The sequence below is a fragment of the Pinus tabuliformis genome, chromosome 5_1 (genome assembly GCF_031772625.1).
Source record: "Pinus tabuliformis cultivar Carrire ecotype Pingquan chromosome 5_1, CPIR1, whole genome shotgun sequence".
NCBI lineage: Eukaryota > Viridiplantae > Streptophyta > Pinopsida > Pinales > Pinaceae > Pinus > Pinus tabuliformis.
In genome coordinates this window covers 238788003-238813692 of record NC_142305.1, presented here as the reverse complement: position 1 = coordinate 238813692, position 25690 = coordinate 238788003, and the positions used below count along the sequence as shown (strand labels likewise).

General features: G+C 40.2%; 1 protein-coding gene across 2 annotated transcripts in view; it reads right to left on the bottom strand.

The window, feature by feature from the left end:
• Positions 1-25690, bottom strand: part of LOC149164291 (ARM repeat superfamily protein) — a 275018-nt gene that overhangs the window by 168735 nt on the left and 80593 nt on the right. For both annotated transcript variants that reach the window (XM_089432017.1, XM_089432016.1), the window contains one exon: positions 7204-7355. In XM_089432017.1, the coding sequence (XP_089288143.1) occupies positions 7204-7355 (152 nt within the window). The remainder of the gene's footprint in view (positions 1-7203; positions 7356-25690) is intronic.

The window sequence follows — 25690 nt, the reverse complement described above, 5'->3', positions numbered from 1 at the left end:
TTCGTAAGTTGAGCAGGCTTCTCCACAGCAGCACGACAGGAAACAAGTCAGGGATGGACGCAAACAAAAGGTGGAGGCTAGTCGATGATGGACAAAGGAGAATACAATAAGGGACGACTCTGAGGGTGCACGAGTGTGGGACTGTGATGCGGTAAACGTGTGCAGGAAGAACACAACGGAACAGTGCAAATAGATGAAGGGGTTTGATTGATGACCGGCGGAGGACAGGTGCGGATGGCGGAACGGAACGAGGAAATCACACGGACAGCGGAACAATGGGGATTCGAGGGAATGAAGAAAAAAGAACGAGAATAGTTATGACGCAGAGAACAGAATGGAGAATGGGGCATGTTGACCACCACGTGTCAACGACCCATAGCAGTACACCCCATTTTTTCGCAAAAGGGATAGCCCCTAATCAATGTGTTCGTGCCGTACAACTATCATCATCAGTTTCACTTCCAAGATGTTATGTAAACACTTTATGCATGTGTATAATGTAAATAATCTCAGCAGATCCATGCCGTGTATGTAATTGCCTAGGTAAACCTACTTTTCTGGTGACGATCTACATTCTAGGAGGTTTTTAGTCTCACCGATCCATTCTCAGATGGTTGGCAGAATTTTCCTTTAGTCTTACCCCAAAGCCGAAATGGATTTTGTCATTGGGATCTTAGGCGAGTTCTAGTTTTCTAGATCGAGTCTATGTAAAAGTGATTTGGGAATAATCCTAACTATTTGGTTAGGTTATTTTATTACAAATTGCTTGGTCTGCTGGATTATATTTGTGTCGCATAAATGGGTAGTCTATGAGGGTTTTTTACAAATGGGTTTTCCCCCTTGAGATGTAAAAAATATGAAAATCATGATGTAAAGTGTCTAGAGGGTTCGAAAAATATTTTATCCCATCATAGGTTAATTAATTAAATTTTCTGGCCAAAAATTAATTAAAATCCTAAGCCAGAAATTTAATCAATTTTAGGTCCTAGATAAATTTAAATTTTCCAAAGGCAAAATTCGTCGGTCCTTAAAAATCAAAATTTAAACGGTCCCGGGACAAAGGTAAATAAATTTTGTTGATAAATTTTAAGCCTTTGATCCTTGGGGTTAAGTCAAAGTCAAAATTTTGGGGAAATTAACTCAAAATTTTAATTTTTGAGTTAATTAAAATGCATTTAATTGAAAATTTTGAATTTCCTCAAAAATTTAATATTTCGACAGATGAGAATAAAAGAAATTTTAATCCTCATCAACGGTCGAGATTGCTTTGATGAGGATCACTCAAACTAGCTGTTAGAGGATTTATCTTTAAATAGGAAGTCATTTGTTAGTCCATTCATCCAACCTTTGAGTCGTGTGCTAAGCAAAAAAACTCTTGTGTAATCTTTTTTTTTAATAATAAAAAAAGACTTTGGGGTTAATCTTCGTCGATGTTACTCTTCATGGAAATTTTGTAAGATGTGTCGCTCTTCATGTGTAAATTTATTTAGCCATTGATAATAGCTTTTGAAGAGTGATTTGAGTACAGGTATCTTGCTCAGTCATTGGGGTTTAAGTGATAATTTAAATTTTCAATGTAATAGCAGGTATCTCTATTTATCTGAATTTTATTACTATTTTCTCACTCTATTTTGATGGTTGTATTGAGTTTTGCAAGAAAATCTTAATTTTTAGATCATCGAGCGTTTGGGGCAGTTTTCAGTGGGACCAACGAACTCCCGATTCGTATTTTTGAAAGAGCCCTGCTTGATTTAATCCCGAACTTATCATAAGATTTTTATTGGTGATGCATGAAAGGTTTTGAGTTAAGCACTTCCTTTAAAATTGAAAAAAAAAAAAAATTTCTTATGTGGGAAATTTATAGATTTCGTTGTTGAGAGTGGAGTTGGATTCACACTCCCCAGATCTGATAGATCTACCATTCATGTGCATAGATCTGTAATTACTTTTGGTTTTCTGACTTGGGTTTTTTTGGGTTTTAGTTTTATCATTGTATATATTGTTTGGGTGTTTTCTTGTTGTCGTGCAGCTACAGAACTGAAGAAGAAAACTGTGTAGAGTCCAGATCTAGGCCCACTATATAGAGTCTAGATCTAGGCCCTGGAGGGTAAGATCTGGATCTCTGGGGTTCATCAATATCATTTTGCAGGAATATTATCCAGTATTTTGCAATCCAAGGATTTTAAATATTTTAAATCTGGAAACGATTTAACAAGGGTTTTCATTGATAAATCTGAAGCATAAAAATACATTGGTGTGAAATTCGTTTTTCTGGGTTTATCTTAAATTTTGGGCTACGGTTTCTTTGTTGCCTGGGGTTTTCTGAATTGCTTTTACTATCTTCATCTTGGGGTTTTCTGGAAAATTTCGAAAAAAAAATTATTGTCTACGTTTGGGTTTTAAAAGTTTTAAATCTGGAAAATTTTATAAGGGTTTCAAATAAATCTGAAGTAGAAGGATTTAACATTTTAATCAGAATTTCTGGGGTTTTTTGGCTACCATTGGTCAAAGTTTTTCGATCTGCTGGTTGGGCTTTCGTTTCACTACAAAAAATTTCAAATTTATTTTAGAAGAAACACTCTCTTTTCTTCCCTCTATTGTTTACGTTTTCCATCTACATCAAGCCCTCAATTTTGTCGCTGCCATAGCCTACCTAAGCCCTGTGATTTCGTCCCTCTTTGTTGCTCTGCCTGCTCGCAGCCATCTGTGTGCAGCTCTCCCTCCTACCACCATCAAACCCTCGCTGCGTGTTGCCTTAAACTCTCGCTATCATCGTTGCTCCATTCTCCCCTTCGAATCCCCTTGATCCGTCGTCATTCCATTCCCACAGCATCCTTCATTCCACCTCCCATCGCTACCCTCATCTCCAAACCTACAACCCGCGTCCCCCATCGCTGCCCACACCTCCTCGTTGGCTCAAACTGCAAAACAGTCCTACGTTCTATGCGGCTTCCTCTCCCTCGCACCTTCACCCATTTGTTGTCGTTTCTTCATCATCATCAGCTACACTCCTTTTTATTTTTATGAATGCGTTAGGTTAGTTTAGTTCGTTTTGATTTTTTATTTTTATTTGTTGTATTTCATTTGGGTTTTAGTTTTAGTTTCGACTTCATTTTTCATTTGTTTTGAAACTTTAGTTAGATTCTCTTTTTTTTAATTTCGATTTTGTTTTGTTTTTAATATTTTAATTTCGTTTCATTTGATGTTTTTTATTTTTAACTTATGAATTTGATTTTCACTTTTATTTACATTCAAAAAACATAAAAAAAAATAAAAAAATCTAAAAAATTTTAAAATCTAAAACATTTAGAAAAAAATCAAAAAAAAAAACTTTTTTTATTCTTTGTAACATTTGATTTTTATTTTTTATTTTTTTTTTATTTTTACAAAATTAAAAATCATAAAAATTTCTAAAATTTCTAAAATTTTAAAAAATCTAAAAATTAAAAATGAAATAAATTAAAGGGATTTGCGCTTTCACATTAAAAATTTTAATGTGGCCTATGGCCCATTAAAATTTTAATTTTTAACCCTTTGATTCATTTTAATTCCGTCACATTAAAAGATTTTGATTTCTTCATTCAACTAATTGCCTAAGGAATAATTAAAATTCTAATTTAAAGTTCCTTGGTGTTATTTGGTGATTAAATGCAATTTTCATGATTTTTCTATGGTCAAGGTGCGATAAATGTTTTAAATCATATTCACTGTTGGAGAAAGATAATTTTGCTAGATTATCCTACATGTTAAAGTTTTGAGCATTTTACATTTAATTGTTCATGATCGTCGCTTTGCCACATTATAAATTGCTCTGGGTGACTTGTCATTTATTTAGTCTTTGGTTAATTCAAATTAAAGGCACTGGTCTGTAGTCATTTTTATCTTGTGATTGTGTCTATCTATCTCAATTGACCGAGACTTATTCTAAATTCATCAAGTTGTTCATCCTTAAAATCTCTTAGAGCCAGTGTTCCACAGGCTACCCTCATCCGTTTCCCTTAAGGACTACCCCCCTTGACTTGTCTAGGAGAGAGTCCAAACGGAGTGAGTAAGGATTAGAGTGACAACGCTTACTCTGAGCGTTGTCGCAGTGCCTAGACACTTTATGCGACAATAGGGCAGAATAGTACGTACGCAGCAAAACAGGGTGTGGACAGAACGGAATAGGGTTGTGCAGCAAGGAAGTGCCTGAAGATCAACCTTTCTCTGATACAAATGGCACAAATAAACTCAGCTATTCAGCAAATGCATATTTTATTATTATTAAACAGATAGAGGATGATTACAATTTGTGGGAGGCCCCTTGCTTTATATTGCCTTGGGTGCCTCTTGGTGACTTTACCTAATAACTACTATTTAACTAGTTTTTTATATAACAAAGAAGAGAACATCTTTCATTCAACATATAAAAAGACAAATGTTTCACGGAAAAAAAGATGAATGAGTTTAGACCCTACCTCTTTGGCTCTCCAATGGTGGTGCCTTCAATCTCCCAAGCTCTCTCAAATGGAAGCCTTCAATCTCCCTTGCAAGCTCCTCAAGCTCAAACCCTCTCAATCTTCCTTTCTCTCAAGCTCCTCAAGCCCTCTCAATCTCTCTCAAGCTCATGAAAATGATACAATGTGGGAGGGGAGTAGGCCTTTTATTCTTTTGTCCCCTCCTTTTCCCTCCAAAAAAAATTCTCCTCCAAGGCCGTGCATGTCTCTCATCCAAGCAGGAGCATTTTTTTCCCGCAAGAGTGATCACTCCCATATCAGTCCCCACACTTAAAATTCACTCCTGGAGCGAAGGGGAGCAAAAAGGGAGCAATTGCTCCCCAATCAGTCCATTTATCGCTCCTGAATTGGCAGGGAGCGCGCTTCCGGGGTCACTCCCGATGCGCTCCTGCTCGGAGCATGCTTCGGGAGCGGATTCGGGGTGGCGCTCCCCTGCAGCCTTGATATAGACCAATGATGTGTAGACCTTTTCCTTGCATTGTTTTTTCTTCATGAGAAACAATTGGAAGCACACATATATTCAAATTTCAGAGTACCCTATCAAACCAGTCAGATTTCATCTGCAGTTCCAGACACCACAATTGCAGTCAGATGAGAACATACAGGATACCCACTAGAGCATGGGAGACCAAACCGTTGCAGGATTGAGAAAAGACATACACCCTAGGAAAAAATGCAGATAGAGCTGCCAGAGATGCCCTCAAATCAGTATGCAGATAACTAAACCTGCTGAGATACCTAGAAATTAGTGTGGACAGAGAAAATCAGTGTACAGAAAGATGTTCTTCGTGCCTAGACAAACTGCAGCAAGGAGAGCTGAAACCCTATCCACAAGCACATAAATACCTTTGTGAAGGACACTGGTTTTTAGAGCTACCTGAAGAAACACGAACCTATAAAAGAAATAAAATACCAGAACTGTTGTGGTCAATAAAAAAACATTTTGTAGAGAAGAGAACAGTGGCAGATCCACATTGCACAAACTCTGAGAAGTCAACAGCAACAGTCAGGTTTAATATGGAGCAAATGCCACCAAGGACTTTTGTTCCAGATGAAATTAAGCACAACAGTGAGTGTTTCAGCACACCACTTGCAAACAAAAGAATTCTTGGAGGTATCCATTTTTTTGGTGTTTTAAGTTACTTTTGTGAAGCGGAGTCAATAAAATTTTAACAATAATATTTATGGGATGCACATGAACCTCAAATTTGGACCAGAAAACACTTTAAATTGTTGAAATGTTTGTGATTGGTCATAATTCACCCACCTACCACACTACTATGAAACTTATTATGTTCCAAAAGAAATGTTTTCCATCAAACAATTTGAAGATGTAATTCTGAAAATCATGAAAAATTAAAGAGAGTAAATCGAAGATTAAAAATTGAAATATGTATTTTATTGAAAGTTTACCCTAGAAGAAAGTAAGCAAAATGTTTGTCCTGAATCCTGATGCACTAACAGAAGAAAATGGGTGCATCATTGATTGGTTGCAACTTGCCGATTGGTAAATTGGATGGTTGTCTAAGCAAGGGAGTGCACAATATGGATGGTTAGGTGAATTTCACATTCAATATCAACATGAGGGTGATGGCAGCCAAATTGAGCACCAATAATGGCTTCCAGAGGAGAAGCAATTGTTTTTGTATTGAAGACACATCAAATGCCCAGGGGGCTGTTCTAGAAAACCGACAGGAGCTACTGGTGGCGACCCTGGGGGTAAATCGAGCACCAATAATGGCTTCTACAGGAGAAGCATTTATTCTTGTATTGAAGACACATCACATGCCCAAGGGGCTGTTCTAGAAAACACACAGGGGCTACCGCTGGCTACCCAGGGGGTCCTAGTAAACTGAGTCACTGCCACTGGTTACCAAGGGGACCAGGTGGACAGGAACTGACCTATATGTAGTCTTCATTTCAACAGTTTTCATAAAATTATTGAGTTATAAAATTGCAGATATTTGTATTGGAGGGGGGTAAGACTATTAAGTCTTAATCCTGGTGTTATATGTTAAAGTTAAGACATAAACACCATAGAGAAAATAGACTGTCCATTCAATGAACACTTGAACGACCCTGAACGATATGGCCAGTATCCTTGATACCCAAATAATCAATGAATAGAATAAATAGTTCACTGCAGAGATCAATATAACTTCTTTCCTTATATAGAGAGAGAAAATGAAAGAGAGATCATCAACCATTTGATTGATGTCCAAGTTAAAAGGTAATCAAACATCAAGAGCTAATATGTGTGTTTGTGTGTGGAAACTTGAATACGCTTCCATTAACTAAGGGACGAGCACAAAACACTTAACAATAGGTAAGAGCATCGATACACTTTATAATAGTGGTGTGACCACGCAGCCCGACTTAACAACCACGAAAGCTTTTGCTAACCAACAGCCCTTTATATGGCATGCTGGCCAGTGAGAGGCAAGCATGTCATTTTTTTGAGGATTCAAACCCTGATGGGGGCAATAGCAGCTCCACACTTTCACCAGCCCAACTCACCTCTCATGACATGAGCACTCGTGCATATATTATGTATGTACGTATGTCTGAGAGTTTGAATGACGTACATTTAGGTAACATTGGATTGTAAAATTGACAACGAAAACATTACTTGGATATCTAATTACTCCAGAAGACCTCAATTACCAAATCATACTACAAGACAGAGTCATAAGCATTGCATACATACTCCTTTCCTTCGCAAAAGGCTTGGTGAATCAGATTGCCGAATTATTATTTTGAAAAGACTTCGCTTAGGATCCAATAAGAGCTTTCTCCCTATTTCCATCCTAGATATATTGACAAGTACAGATCCAATGTGTCCATATGGGTCCTCTTTTCCTACATCATTTACAAACAATTAACTCCTTTGGCATAATGTAAGAAGCAACAAGTTAAAAGAAAGCATATATTTGATACTCAATAAAACAATAAAGATGAAATTTTTCAAAAAATATGGATAGAAAAATAACAATGCAATAAAGAAGAGGAATCATCGAACTCATAAAGAAAACCTCAACCTAACACCAAATGCACAATTCAGGAAAGATGCAAAACTTTTGACGTTTACTTTTCCATTGCAAGAATATTTGATAAGCTAATAAAAACGTCACTTCCAGAAGTCATATAAGAAAGCAAATGTTTTCCATTCAAAGCAGACATAGATTAAGAGATAAAGAAAAAGTGGTTTATTGTCTTCAAATTGGGTAACCATATGCATAGGTGCTCATCCATGGAATGATTCACACCATCAAGCATCAGATATGCACATTTTATTATAAGCAGTACCCACAACATGGTTCAAACAAAAAAAAAATAATAACAATAACAATTAAACTTCTAAAGGTTTGCATACTAGCGAGCTTTCACAGACCTTGGAATAATTATAGCAATGCAAGTGTGGACATATTTACAGGGATAGCAACATTTAGTGGCTACAACCATTTTCTTGTTGGCAATAGGAGCATCCTACAAGTTTGTGTCAAGGTTACACAATTCGTGGGTGCAATTTGAAAACAGCAAAATATTCTGGTGTGAGTTCATAAGAAATCCTGAAATTTGGAAATGACGCAGCAGCCATCCTGAGATTAGGAATCAGGCAATCAACATCCTGTTTTTTATAATATATATTTATATGAAGGAAAAAGAAGTTTATGAGAAAAGCTGCAATTATGAGAAAAGCTGCTATTTCAAATCTAACTTGAAGGAAGGGGCATACTTTTATCTTAGCAAGTTGTGTGATACTAAAGAAAGTGCCCCAAGAGTTAAAAGAAGCACATTATGGACAATTTGCAGGACTGTATTATGCTAAATTACTTCTAGAGCGGAGTGAAGTAATTTTGTTGAATGGGCAAACAACAAACTGCTGTAGTAGTTATGTATGTTGTAATAACCACTACTGAAGTTAGTGGTTGGTAAACATTGCCATCAGTGATTAGTAGGCATGTAACCAATGTCATATTTAAGCATATAGTTAGAATATAACTGGTTTAACCACCATAACCATATATAATACTATAAATATTGTATATAAAGCATATAGTTAGAATATAAGTGGTTAAACCACCATAATTTAATGATAAATGATATGAAGGTGAGAAATTGTTATGTGTGTTCGACAGCATACCTCAGGGTCCCTATATTGTATTGTACACACTGTAACATTAATATAAATTTTGCTATCCTTTCTAATATGATTGTATCAATTGTGTTGTATGTGCACCTTAAAAAAAAAATACACGGCCACCCTCAAACCTATAATCCAAAGTTCAAAAAAGGAAAGAGTTCACCTCAGATGAGAGAATCAGTTAAGGAGTCAAAATTTGATGGACCAATAAAGGAGAATAATATTAATTAAGGAAATTTCAGTGTTTGAAATATAGAAGTATTTCAAACATTAGAGTTTATCTTAATTTATAAAGCCAGAACCTTGTAATAAAGTGTGAAAACAAAGGATCAAGGAGAATATAAGCATCCTACCCTAACCGCCCTACTTTATGCTACTAATGAGTTAGTCAATTGATATATGCACCCATCCCTATTTGAATAAGGCCCGTGAGGAGATCTTTGCAGATCTATAAATCAGCAACATTGTTTATTCTTGTGGGTACTAGAACTTAGCAGAAGTCAGATTTTTTAATCAGATCCAGAAATGGCAGCAACGAGTTTGAAATTTCAAAACTGGTTGGCTGGAGCATCTAATTTTCTGCCCTAGAAGCGAAGGGTTACTTCACTGCTGAAAGAAAATGACCTTTGGGATTGTTGATAAGGAGATTCAACAACCAACAGATGTGGCAGCCCATGAAAAGGACATTAGAGTTCAATACTATAGAGGACCTGTTCCAGAACATGAACAAGAAAAATGATCTTGAGAAACAAGCTCAGATCCATCCAAATATCAAGGTCTAATAATGTTACGAGTTACTTAATGAGGATCACCCAAATACGAGATCAGCTTGCATCCATTTGGGAGAAAGTGGAGGATGTAGACCTCATAAATGTGGCACTGAATGGTTTTCCCAAGTCATGGGAAAAAAACTTAAGGGAATCTATGCTCTAGAGAAACTTCCCAAATGGGATTGGCTTTGAGATGACTGCATCCATGAAGAGACTCAGGAGGAATCTAAAGCTCACAGTTAGGGAGATGGGGAGCAGAAAAAACAGGAATCAACAGGAAAAAGAAGTTTGTGAGAAAATCTGCTATTTCAAATCTAACTAGGAGGGGCATAATTTTATCTTATCGAGTTGTGTGATGCTAAGAAAGTGCCCCGAGAGTTAAAAGAAGCACATGATGGACAATTTGCAGGACTGTACTATGATAAATTATTTGTAGAGTGGTATGAAGTACTTTTGCAGTAGTTATGTATGTTGTAATGACCACTATTGAAGTTAGTGGTTGGTAAACATTGCCATCAGTGATTAGAAGACACGTAACCAATGTCATATTTAAGCATGTAGTTAGAACACAAGTGGTTAAAGCACCATAACCAGTATAATACTATAAATATTGTAATAATAAATGATATAAAGGTGAGAAATTGTTATCTTTCTGTTCGACAGCGTACCTCAGGGTCCCTATTTTGTATTGTACACGCTGCAACATTAATATAAATTTTGCTATCCTTTCTAATATGATTATGTCAATTGTGATATATGTGCACCTTACAAAAATTTTACATGGTCATCCTCAAATCTATAATCCCATGTTCAAAGAAGAAAAGAGTTCACCTCAGATGAGAGAATCAGTAAAGGAGTCAAAGTTTGACGGGCCAATAAAGGAGAAGAATCTTATTAAGAAAATTTCAGGGTTTGGAGTATTTCAAACATTAGAGTTTATCTTAATTTATAAAGCCAGAACCTTGTAATAAAGTGTGAAAACAAAGGATCAAGGAGAATATAAGCATCCTACCCTAACCTCCCTACTTTATGCTACCAATGAGTTAGCCAATTGATATGTGCACCCATCCTCTTTGAATAAGACCCAATTGATATGTGCACCCATCCTCTTTGAATAAGGCCCATTAGATAGTAGTGGATAGTTCTGTGCACCCATCTTCTTTGAATAAGACCCAATTGATATGTGCACCCATCCTCTTTGAATAAGGCCCATTAGATAGTAGTGGATAGTTATGTAATGTAAGAGTCCACTTTATAAGGCCCATGACGAGCTATTTGCAGATCTATAGACATGCAACACTTTTAATTCTTGTGGGTGCTACAAGGGCTTCGCACAAGGCAGATTTTTTAATCATATCCAGAAATGGCAACAACCAATTTCAAATTGGTTGGCTGGAGTATCTAATTTTCTGCCCTAGAAGTTGTTAGCGCTTGAGATTTCACCCTAGGCTGAGGAAGGTAAACCTTCAAGGCAACATCAAACCATTTCACCTTGTAGCTAGCCCTACGAGGTATGAGAAGGCTCTCTCGGGTCAGATTCGATAGATCTTTCAATATGATTAGGCTGACCAATTAGTAATGAAGATTTTAGGCTAGTAAATTGATAAGGGGGGTTGATTTAATGATTTTTGGGGGTTTTGGTGGCAATTGGTGGAAGTGCAATTCAAGGTGCGGGGATTGAGCACAGTTTTCACAGGGGGATCTAAGGGGCAAGGTAGGAATGAGTGCTGATGTCTTAATCTGAGATGGATGATCAGAGATGATAGAGGAGAAGCTAAAGAGGGCAAACACACAATTCGAATCCTCTCTAGACAGTAGAAAACATTAAAATTGAACAAACTAAAAAGCTGAGCATGTCAAAACATGAGTTCAAACTTTACCACTTCATCTGTCCAATTTAGAAGCATAAGAGAGATGTGAAACACATAAACAAACTTACAAGAACATGTAGAGAACACACCATCAACAATCAAATCCACAAGAATCCTCAAAGATGTCTGTAAAACCCTGGCTTTCCTTGCCTTCAATTGCAGAAATAGATGCACAATATACAATGAAGCTTCCTTACACAAGAGTCCAACCATGAAAATGAGAAGGAGAGAGCATAATATAGACCATCTAGACCATCTAACTCCTTTCCCCACCTCTAGGGGTCGAGCTCAGCTTCCTAGGAGCAGTTTGAACTAATTCTAAACTAAGAACTAGAAAATAGGCAGCCAAACAACTTGCCTCTATTACTTAGCTAACTCATCCATGCATTAATTTTTCACTTTTTACATCATGGAAGCTTCTAGAAGGGTAAAGAGAGATAAAATCTATCAAAGTGCCATGAAAATATTACATTTATCCATCATCTACAAGTAAAAATAGTCAACCATAGTCAAAACAGTGTTTTTTGACCAAAAATGTGAATTCTGGCAAATCTGGAAGTTCTGGTCGCGCCCCTGGAAGTTCTGGTCGCGCCCCTTCACAGCTGTTTTTGAGTGGGTTCCACTGGTCCAAATCAGGTGCAAGATGGCTCATTGGAAAGCTTGGCCTGTCTACTTTCCATCCCAAGTGGAATTTCTGAATTTGGTGTTGATTTGACCCCTAAAAAACCATTTCTCCCAAGGTCACTTTCTGCAACTCAAAAAGTGGGCAGAAAGTCATTTTTTTGATGTATTTTGAGCTTTTGGAGGCTCAAAACTCAAAACCAGGCTTCTCCCAAGCATTGGTAATTTTTCTTTTTGCATGCCCTTTCCAAAAATGCCAAGTTTTCAAAATTCCGAGCAGTCCTCCAAAATGGTCTCACCCGGGGTGAGACCAAACCGTGGGCAAAACCTGTAATTTTACCAAAAATTTGCAAAATGCTCCAAAATTCTCAAAATTTTCAGATTTTGATGCTAGATCAAGGCTAATGAGTACCATGATGAGTGAGGGATGCCTCAGCCAAGATACGGGGATTTGTCCTTTTCTTTTTCCTCATGAGAGCCTCGTTCAACCGCCGCTGAAGGATCTTCATCCTTGCTTTGTAAACATGCATTCTGGCCCAATAATGTGTTTTCATGTTGCGTAGCAGCTCTTTGTCATGATTTGCCTTCTCTAAAAGCCTCTGCTGTGTCTCAACCTCCGTGGAAGAAGACCGGTCATCACCTTGCTCATTAGTCTCATTGGTTGACCTGATGTTATTGAGCAAGGTGGAATCAACAAGTCAAAATGACCGCTGCCCTGCCTGCAAAATGCTGTGAAGTATGTTGTTTTCAAGGGGAAACATCATGAGGGATATGTTAGGGGAGGGAATTTACATATAGGAAAGGGAAAAATATATATAAGCAGGGAATTTTGAAGGAAAACATCACATAATGCTAAACATGTCATTCCATCTCTCACCATTTGCAAATCAATACTTTATTTAGGGAAACTGTGTTATGATCACCAAGGGAAAGGACAATATAAATTTTCATGATGGAGGGAATGAGAGCATTGATCATAGGGATATAAGGTAACATCAATAATGAACAATCAACAGGCTGCTCTTTTAATTTTGTCTTTGAATGTACTTTACTCTGTTTTTCCAACATTTTAAAATGACTTTGGATGCTAAGGGAAAAAGAGGTTTTGCTTGTATTGATCATAGGGGAGGGGAAGGGTTTATATGACAGATTTTGAAAGGGAAAAGAGATGAATGGCATGAAAGGGATTTAGGGAGATAGATGGAGAAAGGAAATTAGATTTTGGGACTAGGAAATACATTAACAATCCTTTGCCAACCATACTCTATAACAGCAGGTCTTTAAACAATACTTGCAGCTTCATGAATGCTTTTTGTCATAGGGGAAATAAAGCTTCATTTACATGTTGACAAAAGGGAAGAGGGATTTCAATTGCACTGGGATTTTTAGGGAAAGGATAAGCAATTGAATTAGGGTTTTAATGAAGGGAAGGGTAGGAAAACAGAGTTTGAGGTTAGGGAAATATACCATGTTCTTATGCAAACCTTACCACAGCAAAATGTTCATTTTGACAACATGTACAGCTGTATATTGTTAACTTTGTCATGACAGCCACCTAGTTACCTTGCCTCTGATTTTTACACAGCAATATGTCTCTTTTGCTCTTGTCTTGTCTAGGCTATGCATAGTGATATTACTCTGTTTTTTGTGATATTCATATGCATGCATTTGCCATCATATTCCTTTTTCTTTTCACAATGTTTCTTTTTCATTTTGCTGTGTTTTTTATACATAAATTTGTTGTGTGACAAAGTGTTAGGGTTTGAGTAGGATGCATGGGAGAAATTAGGATTTGAAATAGGGTTTAGGAGGGGTTAGGGTTTTTAGGAAATTGGGATGGGGTCTAGCATTAATTTGCAAATGAGATCAATGAAAATGACACTCTAACACATGTGAATTTATAATGGGAAACTAATGGAAGGGAATAAAGGAAAAATTACCTTGAAAAACAAACAATACAACCTAACATAAGCTTGCAAAGACATCAAGTCACTTAACCTATTTTTCATTAATTTCTTGCATGATAAAATGACCATAACCCTCCTTATTCATCCATGGCATGATTATAAACATCATAAGGGAAGCATACCTTGAAGAAATCCGAGCAAATTTGAAAGAAAATTGAAGTTTGGGTGAGTTTTTGTGAAGGCAGACCAAATGGTCGCGCACCACCCTGGAATGGTCGCGCACCATTGGAATGGTCGCGCCCGTGTATTTTAACACAGCGCACTGCCCTCCGTTTGGTCGTGCACCACTCCAAGCCCTGAAACTGCATAAACTTTGCCAAAATCGCCTTTCAATCTCTCTTACTCGTATTCTCTTGCCTTTAAATGCATTATGATGACCTCCAAGGAGGGAATTTACCTTTATAAGCTCATATTTAAACAAATTTAACTCAAAAACTCACTTTATAATGTCTTGACTTTTGCATCTCTCTTTAACACTGTTTTAGAGTCTTTTTGTCCTGAAATGAGCCTTTTGACGCGTTTGACTCCGTTCTTTTTGCAGGTTGACCATCTGATGGACTGTGGCGAAGGAACCAGGGCTGTTGCCGGCACTTTTGCAAACTTTTGAAAATTTCTTTATTTTTACAAATTTGACATGACCTTGGACTTAAAAAATTTTAAATCCAAGGCATAAAATGAGCTGTAGCTGATGAAAATAATAATGAAACATATGTACATACCTCCTTCTGGCTTGTTGGGCACTCACTGAACTTGAACTCATGACCTTGCAGTGATTTTGACTCAGAATCCTAGACCTAAGACCTGGGACCTCAAGACAAAAATAAAAACAAACATGACTCAATTTCATTGTGGTATGACCTGATCCAGCAAAGCCAAGAAGGGAACAAAAACCAGCTCCTCCATTCAGTGTTATGGCATGCCTAGTGAGATGCAAAACTGACACTGATGAGACACCTATAAATGCATATGCAAAGAGTTATTGATCACTGATGGAGGGCTCAAGACCGACACTAACAGAAGTAAAGGGTTACCTTGCTGCTGAAAGAAAATGACCTCTGGGAGAGTCAACCAGCAGATGCAATGCAGTTGGCATCCCATGAAAAGGAGGACATTAGAGCTCAGCAGGTCATCATAGTTGTCCTGAAGGATCACTTGATCCCTCACTTAACAATTGATGTCCAAGGCTCTAGTGGACCTGTTGACCTTTGGAGTGGCATGAGCATCTGAGGATTATCTGAAGACTCCATGCCCAAGGATGTACCAAAGGATGTCTATACCATCAGTCATCATCATATTACCTAAGTTTTTCAAATCTACTTCTTCTTATCATTTTATGTTGTACCCAAATTCCACACCCTTGCGGGGAAATGTAATAAGTGATGCTAGTATGATGAGTTTTGAGTCATGTAATAGACCTAGGTAACTTGGGACCTTGTCATCAAGTGAGTATTTATCTGGGAGGTTTTTTTCACTTGGTTAATTATCATCTCCTAAGAAACCGGATTCGTTCCTCAGCCCCCCCTCCTGTCCCGAATCAGTCGAATCGGACATGATTCGGTGGGACATGTGTCCTCCAGATCGTGTCCAATCAGACACAATCGTGTCCCAATTTTGGGACACGTGTCCTCTTTTTTGAGTGTCGTGCAGCCCATAAAAGGCGGTTTTGGCCCATTTCAACTTCAAATTTGACTCACTCTTGTTGTGGGTTTCTTGTGGGTGTGTGGGAGCAAATAGCAAAGTGTCTAGGAACATTTTGGAGGCGATTCAAGCAATAGGTAAGTGCATTTTGTCACTATTTTTTTTCATTTTTATTACAGCAGTTTGCATGTGCATTATTTTTACAAATTTGTGCATTTTTTCTTTATTTTTTTACAACATTCATGGCTCAATCAAGGGAAGCAAGGAAGGGGCAAAGGAAGGGGAAGAATGTCCCCATTGGAGATGCCCCTCCTTTTCCAATTTCATCAGGGTCTGCAAGTGCTCCTTCAATTGGAAGTGGGGCTGCAATAGCAGCTTCAAATGTTGAGGGAAGACAACAACCTCAAGATAACAAATATACCTTGTGGAAATATGTCACAAGAGAGCAAGGGTCAGGCAGCAAGTTGAGGGGAGGAGGCAATGTTGCTGAGAAATGCAACTATTGCAACAATCATTTCATGAGCACATATTACCATGTAAAATCTCATTTGTTGGCTTTACCAAGTTGTGGAATTGCAGCATGTACACGGGTGTCTTTAGCTAAGAGGAAAGAAATGGAAAAAGAAGCCAATGTTGGTATGGCAAAGGTGGCTACAACATCTAAAAAAACAAGAATGATGATCCCCTTCCTTTCTTGAGAAAAAGTGGCAACAAATTTCCATTTGAGAGTTTTGGTGGTGGACAAGCAGCAAAAAGAAAGGCAGTGGCACTTGGTCCAATGGACAAGATTTTTCAGAAAGAGAAATGAGAAGAGTTTGATTTCACCATTGCATTCTTTTTCTATAAGAACTTCATATCCTTTAATGTTGCACGTTCACCTTTATTTATTGAGATGTGTCGAGCTCTAACTCAAGGGGATCCATCAGGGTCTGTGCCTCCTAGGTCAAAGAAGCATAAAACCACATTGTTGACGAAGGCAAAGAAAGAGGTGGACAAAATGCTTGAGCCTATTAAATCAGCATGGCCAACATCTAGGGTTAGTATTGTTTCTGATGGATGGAGAGATCCAGCATGCCACCCACTCAACAACTTCATGGTGTCTTCCTTGAATGGTCCAGTTTTCTTGAAATCAATGGATGCACTTGGACAATAAAAAGATGCACAATATATGGATGAGTTGTTCATTAAAGTTATTGAAGATGTAGGTGTTGATTCTTGTGTGCAAATTATTATAGATAATGCACTTGTTTGCAAGGTTGTTGGCATGATTGTGGAAGCTAAATATCCACAAGTATTTTGGACACCTTGCATTGTCCATTCTTTGAATTTAGCACTTAAATTTGTTGCTTCTGATGTGCTTTGGATTGGAAGTATTATTGAGGATGCACGGCATATCCGCAACTGTGTACAAAATCATACAAATGCCCTCACCATCTACAAGGAGTACACCAATCTATCATTGTTGAAGATTCCAGATACACGATTTGCCTCTTCATTCATCATGTTGAAGAGGTTGAGGGAGGTCAAGACCGCTCTTGGGGCCATGGTTATTTCAGAGTTTTGGTCTTTTTGGAGAAAGACAAATCAATTAGCCTCAAAAGAGTGAAGGACACAGTGTTAGATGATGCTTGGTGGGAGAGGGTAGATCTGCTTATTAAAATCATGGACCCTATCATTTCTTTGCTACGATTTTCAGATACAGACCAACCCATCCTAGGAGAGGTTTATGAGGGATGGGATTCCATGATGTGAAAATTTCTGAATCTAACAAACCAGAAATCCTACTGTAGTAAACTGATTTGCATTACCTACTTGTGTTCTTCATTTTGACAAGTTATTTTCATAAATATTCAAAAAATATTAATGCAAATACACTGCAGCCTACACCAATATACAGATCAAGTACTGAAAAAATAAATGAGACAATCACACAAAGGACACACTTATTTTTGGACTAAACGTCCCCGAAAAAACCCAATGTGGGAAAACCGGTGCAGCAACTCTGAGGGTTTTCTATTATTAAGCAGTAGTTCTGAATACAAATGTTGGTTGCCCTCCTGGCAAACCAGTGATAGAGAAATACAATGGCGGAAAACCTGAGTGAGTTTTACCTCACTTCACCTAGCAGATTCGGCTGATCCGGCAGCAAAACTGGCTAGCCCCGACTACAACTGCGCTGCCCCTTCGCAGTAATTGCGTGGAGCTCTCTGAGGCTCTGCGTCAGCTCTTCTTCCCACTGCGTCATCTTTCCTGATTGTTTCGGCAATTCCCCAGCTTTTTGCATGGAAGGCATCTCTTCCTCTGCATTGGCCCTTCTAGATCTGCGTCAAGGCTACGTGGATCCAAACTGGCCCAGCGTCAGCTCTTCCTGGCTACTACGCTACCTCCACAAGTTTCTCTCTGCCTCTCTGTCTGTATTCCCGAACTATCACTGCCCCTCAGCTACAAGATCTCCCCAATCGATTTCCCTCTTGAGAACTTCTCACCTTAGAAAATCGATTTCCTCAATCTCTCTGTGTGTCTTCTCCAACTGACCCCAAGCCTCCATTTATACTTTTCCTGTTGAGAAATCAACGACCGAGATTAAGTCTCTAATCAACGGCTAAGATTAAATTAGACTTGATCCTTGTCTCTTAGAAGCTTCTCACCCATATTTTCATTAATACCCATTAATATTTTAATTTTCCTAAGTTTAGACTTAGGAACCCCATTAAAAATATTAATTATTTTAATAAAATACAATCTGGATGGAATTTCACCAAACAATTTATGGGTCTTGGAGATCTCATGTGTTCTAGCCCCTCCACAAAATTTCGGAGCTAGAGCACATCTGATGCTACCCAAAAAATCAACACTCCCTCTTAGCGAGAAATGTGCTATCGCAATACTTCCCAGCAAATGTATCACACTGATCCAAGGCATCAGTCCTCTGCGCTGCTGATGCTCGGCCCGTTGCCCCTCATCCACTGTGTTGCTGCAATTGTATTGCTGCCCATGACACTGCTACATCTGTACTACATCTCCATCTCAATATGTTGCATCATGTTGTTGATAGCACTGCCACTGCTAACTGATGCACTGCAACTCAGTTGTTGGGAAGTAAGCAACTGAAAAGTCACCCAAAAGATGACATGCAAGTCAGTGTGGATACCCCGTGATGTTGAAGCTACCTCTGTTGCTAATCTGTGCTGACCCTATGATGCTACTGCGTTGTTGTTGTATATGCTTTGTGCCCCCTACACTGCTGCGACACTCCACTACGCTGCTTCAAACTTTGGCACTCTAGCTCTACCATTGTCGCTCCATCATCCCTCACACCAACTGACTCCCGTCATTCTGCTACTGTTATTAAGGGCTCTTGTAGCCATATGTGATCTAAGAGTTTGGGCACTTCAAGGATCCTGTCCTTTTTCTGTTCACTGTAACTCCAACTACAGTTCTATATCGCCCCATTTCCCTCCCTGAGAAGAAGCTACCATCTCTGCGAAATGAATGTCGAACTGGTCCTCTTCTCCCTCTTTCATTGCTGCCCAGCAAAATCTTGGATCTGGATTTCTTTGGCGCTAGAAATCCTCTAAAGAACAAGCTCCCTCTTAATTTCGATTTCCTTTACGGAAATCCTTCTACCAATCATTGTCAAACCACCCCTCTCTGACCTCTCTTTGCTGCTGCTCAGCACTGGATCAATATTTCTTGGCAAGAAATCTTCTGAGGAACCAATTCCCTCTTACTTTGCTTCTGCCCCACTAGGTATTGTTCTGCACCAACAGAATCAACACCCACCAGCAACTCCAGATAAAATCTACGCTGCACCTCTAGCCATGGCAACCGAAAAAACAAGACTCAACAGTCTCTGCGTTGGCCCAGTAACCACTGCGCTGCCCTCTGCAGCAACAACGTCACCCAAACAGGCTGATGCAAGCTCTGCGTGAGCCTCCCTTAGCGACTTTGTCACCCCTCCTCTGCTCTCTTGCCAGAAACGGTGTCGTCTCTCGGGACAACTGCCTTCACGCACAGATTTTCCTCTGTCCTTTCATTGATGGCTTCAGTCCTCCTTGATCTGCAATCGCTCTGATACCATGTGAAAATTTCTGAATCTAACAAACCAGAAATCCTACTGCAGTAAATTGATTTGCATTACCTACTTGTGTTCTTCATTTTAACAAGTTATTTTCAAAAATATTTAGAAAATATTAATGCAAATACATTGCAGCCTACACCAATATATAAATCAAGTACTGAAAAATAAATGAGACAATCACACAAAGGACACACTTATTTTTGGACTAAACGTCCCTAGAAAAACCCAATGCGGGAAAACTGGTGCAACAACTCTGAGGGTTTTCTATTATTAAATAGTAGTTCTGAATACAAACGTTGGTTGCCCTCCCGGAAAACCAGTGACAGAGAAATACAATGGCGGAAAACCTGAATGAGTTTTACCTAACTTCACCCAATAGATTTTGGCTAATCTAGTAGAAAAACTGGCTAAACTCGGCTACAACTACGCTGCCCCTTCGCAGTAAATACATGGACCTGCGTGGAGCTCTCTAAGGCTCTGTGTCAGCTCTTCTGCCCATTGCGCCAGCTTTCCCGGCTATTTTGATTGTTCCAGCACTTCCCCAGCTTTCTGCGTGGAAGGCAGCTCTTCCTTTGTGTTGGCCCTTCCGGCTCTGCGTCAAGGTTGTGTGGGCCCAGACTGGCCCAACGTCAGCTCTTCTTGGCTACTACGCTGCCTCCACAACTTTCTCTCCGCCTCTCTATCTTTATTCCCGAGAAATCAACGGCCGAGATTAAGTCTCTAATCAACGGCTAAAATTAAATTAGACTTGATCCTCGTCTCTTATAAGCTTCTCACCCATATTTTCATTAATACCCATTAATATTTTAATTTTCCTAAGTTTAAACTCAGGAACCCCATTAAAAATATTAATTATTTTAATAAAATACAATCCAGGTGGAATTTCACCAAACGATTTCTCGGTCTTGGAGATCTCATGTGTTCTAGCCCCTCCACAAAATTTTGGAGCTAGAGCACATTCGATGCTACCCAAAAAATCAACACATGATTGAGTTTGTGAGGAGCATTATTTTACAGAGTGAGTGCCCCGAGTATGAGACATCATCAGAGGCCTTTTTCACCACCATACAATGTTGGAATTTCTAAGTTTAACCCGTTAGAAATTATTCCTGTACTATCTAATTTATTTCTTCCTACTTGTTCAGTTATTTAACAAGTTATTTACCATGTAAATACTGAAAATAAATATAAGTATAGTATCAACACATAGAGATCATTAACTGAAAGTAAACAATCACACTAGTGACACTGTTATTTTTGGACTAATGTCCCCGAAAAATACCCAATGCGGGAAAACTGGTGCAGCTATTCAGAGGGTTTTATTATTATGAGTTTCAGAATACAACCTAGGTGCCAGAAATGGCTCACCCAACAGATAATGCCCTCGGTAGTAGTACCTCTCAGTCGAAGACAGGTATTCCGACTAAATCGTTGGATGAACAATCCCACAGCAACAATACAGCTTCTGTTGCTCTGCATCGCCCTGATAGGGACTGCGTCACCCTATCCAGCTCTCCAACTCCAATATGTCCCACGAAAATCTCCTAGCGCTACCTCTAGGGCCTGCATTAGCTTCTCTAGCCCAACGTCAGCCTCTCGGGGCTCTGCGTCAGCCTCTGGAGCCTCTGTGTCTCACACGTTGGCCCTCTCTAGCTCTGTGCAGCTCCTGGCTGCCTCTGCGCGGCCTCTGGTTGCCTCTGTGTGGCCTCTAGCTGGCTCTGCGTCAACCTCTCCCGACTTTTGCACTGATCCCCCCAATACTAACTCTACCTCTCTGTTATGTATTCACTGCCCCTCAGCTGCAACTCAGATCACTTCACTCAATTTCCTCAGCAAACCCTGCCCCAGAAAATCTAGTTCTTGATCTCTTTTAGTGTGTTCTCCAATTGACCCTCAAGCCTCCTCTTATAATTTTCTCATTGGTCCATCAACGGCCGAGATTAAATCTCTAATCAACGGCTAAGATTAGATTTGGCTTGATCCATGACTTTTGGACCATTCTAACCCAGTTTTATATTAATTCATATTAATATTTTATTTTTCCTAAGTTTAGACTTAGGAACTCCATTAAAAATATTAATTATTTTAATATCTCCCAAACTGATTAGATTTTGCCCAAACCATTTCTAGGTCTTGGAGATCTCATGTGCTTTAACCTCTCCACCAAATTTCAAGGCTAGAGCACATCTAATGCTACCCCAAATCAACACTCCCTCTTAGCGAGGACTGTGCTCTAGTAATACTCCTCACTGAGTATCACCCTGATCATCCAGCATCAGTCCCTGTGTTGATGCTAGGCCTCCCCACCCAACATCCTTTGCACTGTTGCATCATGTACTGCTACCCATGGCCCTGCCACTGCCACTATTGCATCCGTACAGCAGCTCCCTCTGCATCCGTGTTGCTGCCCATGGCCCTGCCGCTGCCACTGTTGCATCTGCACTGCATCCCCTCTCATTATGTTGCATCGTGCTGACCATAGCACTGCAACTGAGTTACTGAGAAGTAAGTAACTGATCCTACCAACTCTGACATCCCTGTCAGGCTAGAAACACTCTCGATGTTGAAGCTCCCTCTGTCGCTGACAAGTGCTCCCTCTACTGACCTCTGCGTTGCTGCAACAACTCCATGCATCTCACGTTGTTGCCTCACATTGTCCCAGGACTCCTTCACTATAGCACACTCTCTCGCTCCATCCGCATCTGTCTCTACCGACATCTGTCAGTCCTACTACTCTTCAGGGCTCCCGTAGCAAGGTATAATCCAAGAGGTTGGGTACCTCGAGGATCTTGCCCCTCATCGTTTGTAGTTCTTCTGACTACAGCTCGATGTCTCCCCGCTTCCTCTCAAGTGGCGTATGAGCACTCATGGCACAGTCATCATCTGTCTCCACTTCTTTCTCCGCCCTTGCTAGCGCTGCCTTGGTCTCAAAAGACTCTCCCTTGCTCTTCTTCCTTAGACACTGGTTCGCGTAGTGACCCAGTTCCCCACAGTGGAAGAACTTGACCTTGGAGAGGTCCTTCTTCTTCCGTTTCTCCTGCTTTCCCGCAGATGCTAGGGCAGCATTCTCCTCTTCCTCCTTTTTTATTATGACCCCCTTGCCGCTGCTTCCCGCCTTGGTCAGTCGTTCGATCTCTTCTTGACGAAGAGTCGCCCACAGTTCCTCCCAATCCGAAAGGCTTTCCCTACCCAGTAAGCTCTGGACAAATACCTCCCAATCCTCTGAGACTATGTTCAATGCAGTCCTCACCCACATCTCCTCATCCAGCATGGCCCCTATGGAAGTCAGTTGGTCCCGATTCTCTATCAATCGCTCGAGGAAGATATCTATCTGCTCTCCCCTCTACATCTGGTATGACTACAGCTGGATTTCTAGAAGCATCTTCCTTTGCACGGAAGTATGTTTATACAACTTCTTTAGGGCATCCCACATCTCATTTGTCGTAACCCTTCTCGGCAATATGTGGTACCACATGATCCTTGACCCCGTCAAGAATGATGCACTTAGCCCTAGCCATTGCCTCCTTGTATTTCTCATTTTCCGCTGGGTCAACTGGGATCGCTATCGTTTTCAAGGTGAAGTGCTTGATGCGATACCTGTCTAGAATGTACAAGATCTTAGCTTTATAGACTACGAAGTTGGAAGCTTCGTCCAGTCTATCCTGATCTCTCAGCCCATTCACTGCCATTTCACTGCTCCTCTTTCGACTCTTTCGAGTCTCTCAACTTCCCGTCTGGAAGTTCTCGGTTTGACTCCCTCTGAGCCTCGATTTCCCTCCTGGAAACCCCTCTGCCAATGTCGAGATGCCCCACTCCGATCGTTTGTGCAACTGCACCACTGATCCGGATTTCTTGGCTAGAAATCCTCGGCAGCAACTCCCTCCTCCTTGGTCTTGCCCTGTTAGGTATTGTTCTGACCACAGTACCCCACCAGCTTCGCTCCGCAACTTACCCACAGCCTCCTATGCCTCAGCAATCTGAAGGTTTGAGCCTCTAGGCTCTGCGCAATCCCGACACCAGCAAAATCTGCACCTCCTGACCACAGCGTCGATCCTTCCTGAATGACAAAGATGACCGGGCACTACGTAGGTCAGGTCTGCTTTTCTCTGCCTCAGCGCTGATCCTCCTCTTGGCTCGAATTGATGATGCAGGCCCTTTGTGTCACCCCTTCCTTGCTGCTTTCTGCTAGGAACAGCTTCTATCACTCGGGACAGTTGTTTTTGTTGTTGTTGCTCTGCTCGGCTAATGCCTTTAGTTATCCTGTGATCTACAACCTCACTCTGATACCATGTTGGAATTTCTAAGTTTAACCCGTTAGAAATTCTTCCTGTACTATCTGATTTATTTCTTCCTACTTGTTCAGTTACTTAACAAGTTATTTACCATGTAAATATTGAAAATAAATACAAGTACAGTATCAACACATACAAATCATCAACTGAAAGTAAACAAGCACACAAGTGACACCGTTATTTTTGGATTAATGTCCCCGGAAAAACCCAATGCGGGAAAACCGGTGTAGCTATTCAGAGGGTTTTATTATTATGCAGTTTCAGAATACAACCTGGGTGCCAGAAATGGCTCACCCAACAGAGAATGCCCTCAGCAGTAGTACCTCTCAGTCGGAGACAAATATTCCGGCTAAATCACTGGATGAACAATCCCACAACAACAATACAGCTTCTGCTGCTCTGCGTCACCCTATCCAGCTCTCCAGCTCCAATCTGTCCCACGAAAATCTCCCAGCATTGCCTCTAGGGCATGCGTCAGCCTCTCTGGCCCAGTATCAACCTATCTGGCCCAACATCAACCTCTCAGGGCTCTGGGTCAGCCTCTGGAGCCTCTACGTCTCACACGCTGGCCCTATCTGGCTTTGCGCGGCTCCTGGCTACCTCTGTGTGGCCTCTAGCTGGCTCTGCGTCAACCTCTCCTGGCTTCTGCGCTAATCCTTCTAGTACTAACTCTACCTCTCTGTTATGTATTCACTACCCCTCAACTGCAACTCAGATCACTTCACTCAATTTCTCAGCAAACCCTGCCCCAGAAAATCGAGTTCTTGATCTCTCTTGGTGTGTTCTCCAACTGACCCTCAAGCCTCCTCTTATACTTTTCTAGTTGGTGTCCATCAACGGTCGAGATTAAATCTTTAATCAACGGCTAGGATTAGATTTGGCTTGATCCATGACTTTTAGACCATTCTAACCCAGATTTATATTATTTCACATTATTTTATTTTTCCTAAGTTTAGACTTAAGAACTCCATTAAAAATGTTAATTATTTTAATCCCAAACTGGTTAGATTCTACCCAAACCATTTCTAGGTCTTGGAGATCTCATGTGCTTTAGCCTCTCCACCAATTTTGAAGGCTAGAGCACATCCGATGCTACCCCAAATCAACATACAAGATATTCTTGTCAGGAGATGGGACAAGAATTACACAACTTTGCATTGTTTGGCTCACTCATTGAACCCAAAATACTATAGCCATGAGTGGCTGAACGGTGGACCTTCTCGCAAATTCCCTCCTCACATGGATGGTCCCTAAGAAATCTTGTGTACCTATCTGAAATGATGCTCCTTGGTATCCCAAAGTGCACCCAGACCTGTCCAAAGAACAAGTTTGTTGCTTCTTGTCCGTTGATGGTCTTTTTTACAGGGCATCAGAACACACATCTTGTTGAACCTGTCAACTACCACGAACAGGTAGTCATGTCCCTTCTTGGTTGTTGGTAAACCTCCCACAAAGTCCATGGAAATGATTTCCCAAGGACGAGTAGGTACAGGTAAGGGATGATACAGATCCTGTTTCCTGTTGCTAAGCTTGTTGGTACAACAAAGCATGCATCCTCTTATGAACCTAGCTACCTGCTCTTGCATCTTGGGCCAATAAACATACCTCTACAAGTTAGCCACAGTCTTCCCTACACCAAAGTGCCCTGCAACCTTGGAGGTGTGGGCCTCTCTGATTAGCTGCAATCGCTCACCTTTAGGAACACATAGCTTATCCAACCTGTAGAGTAACCCATCCAGGAGATGGTAGTCAATCGTGCTATCGCCATCATGCACATGACTCTAACTCTACAACTGCTGATACACCTCCT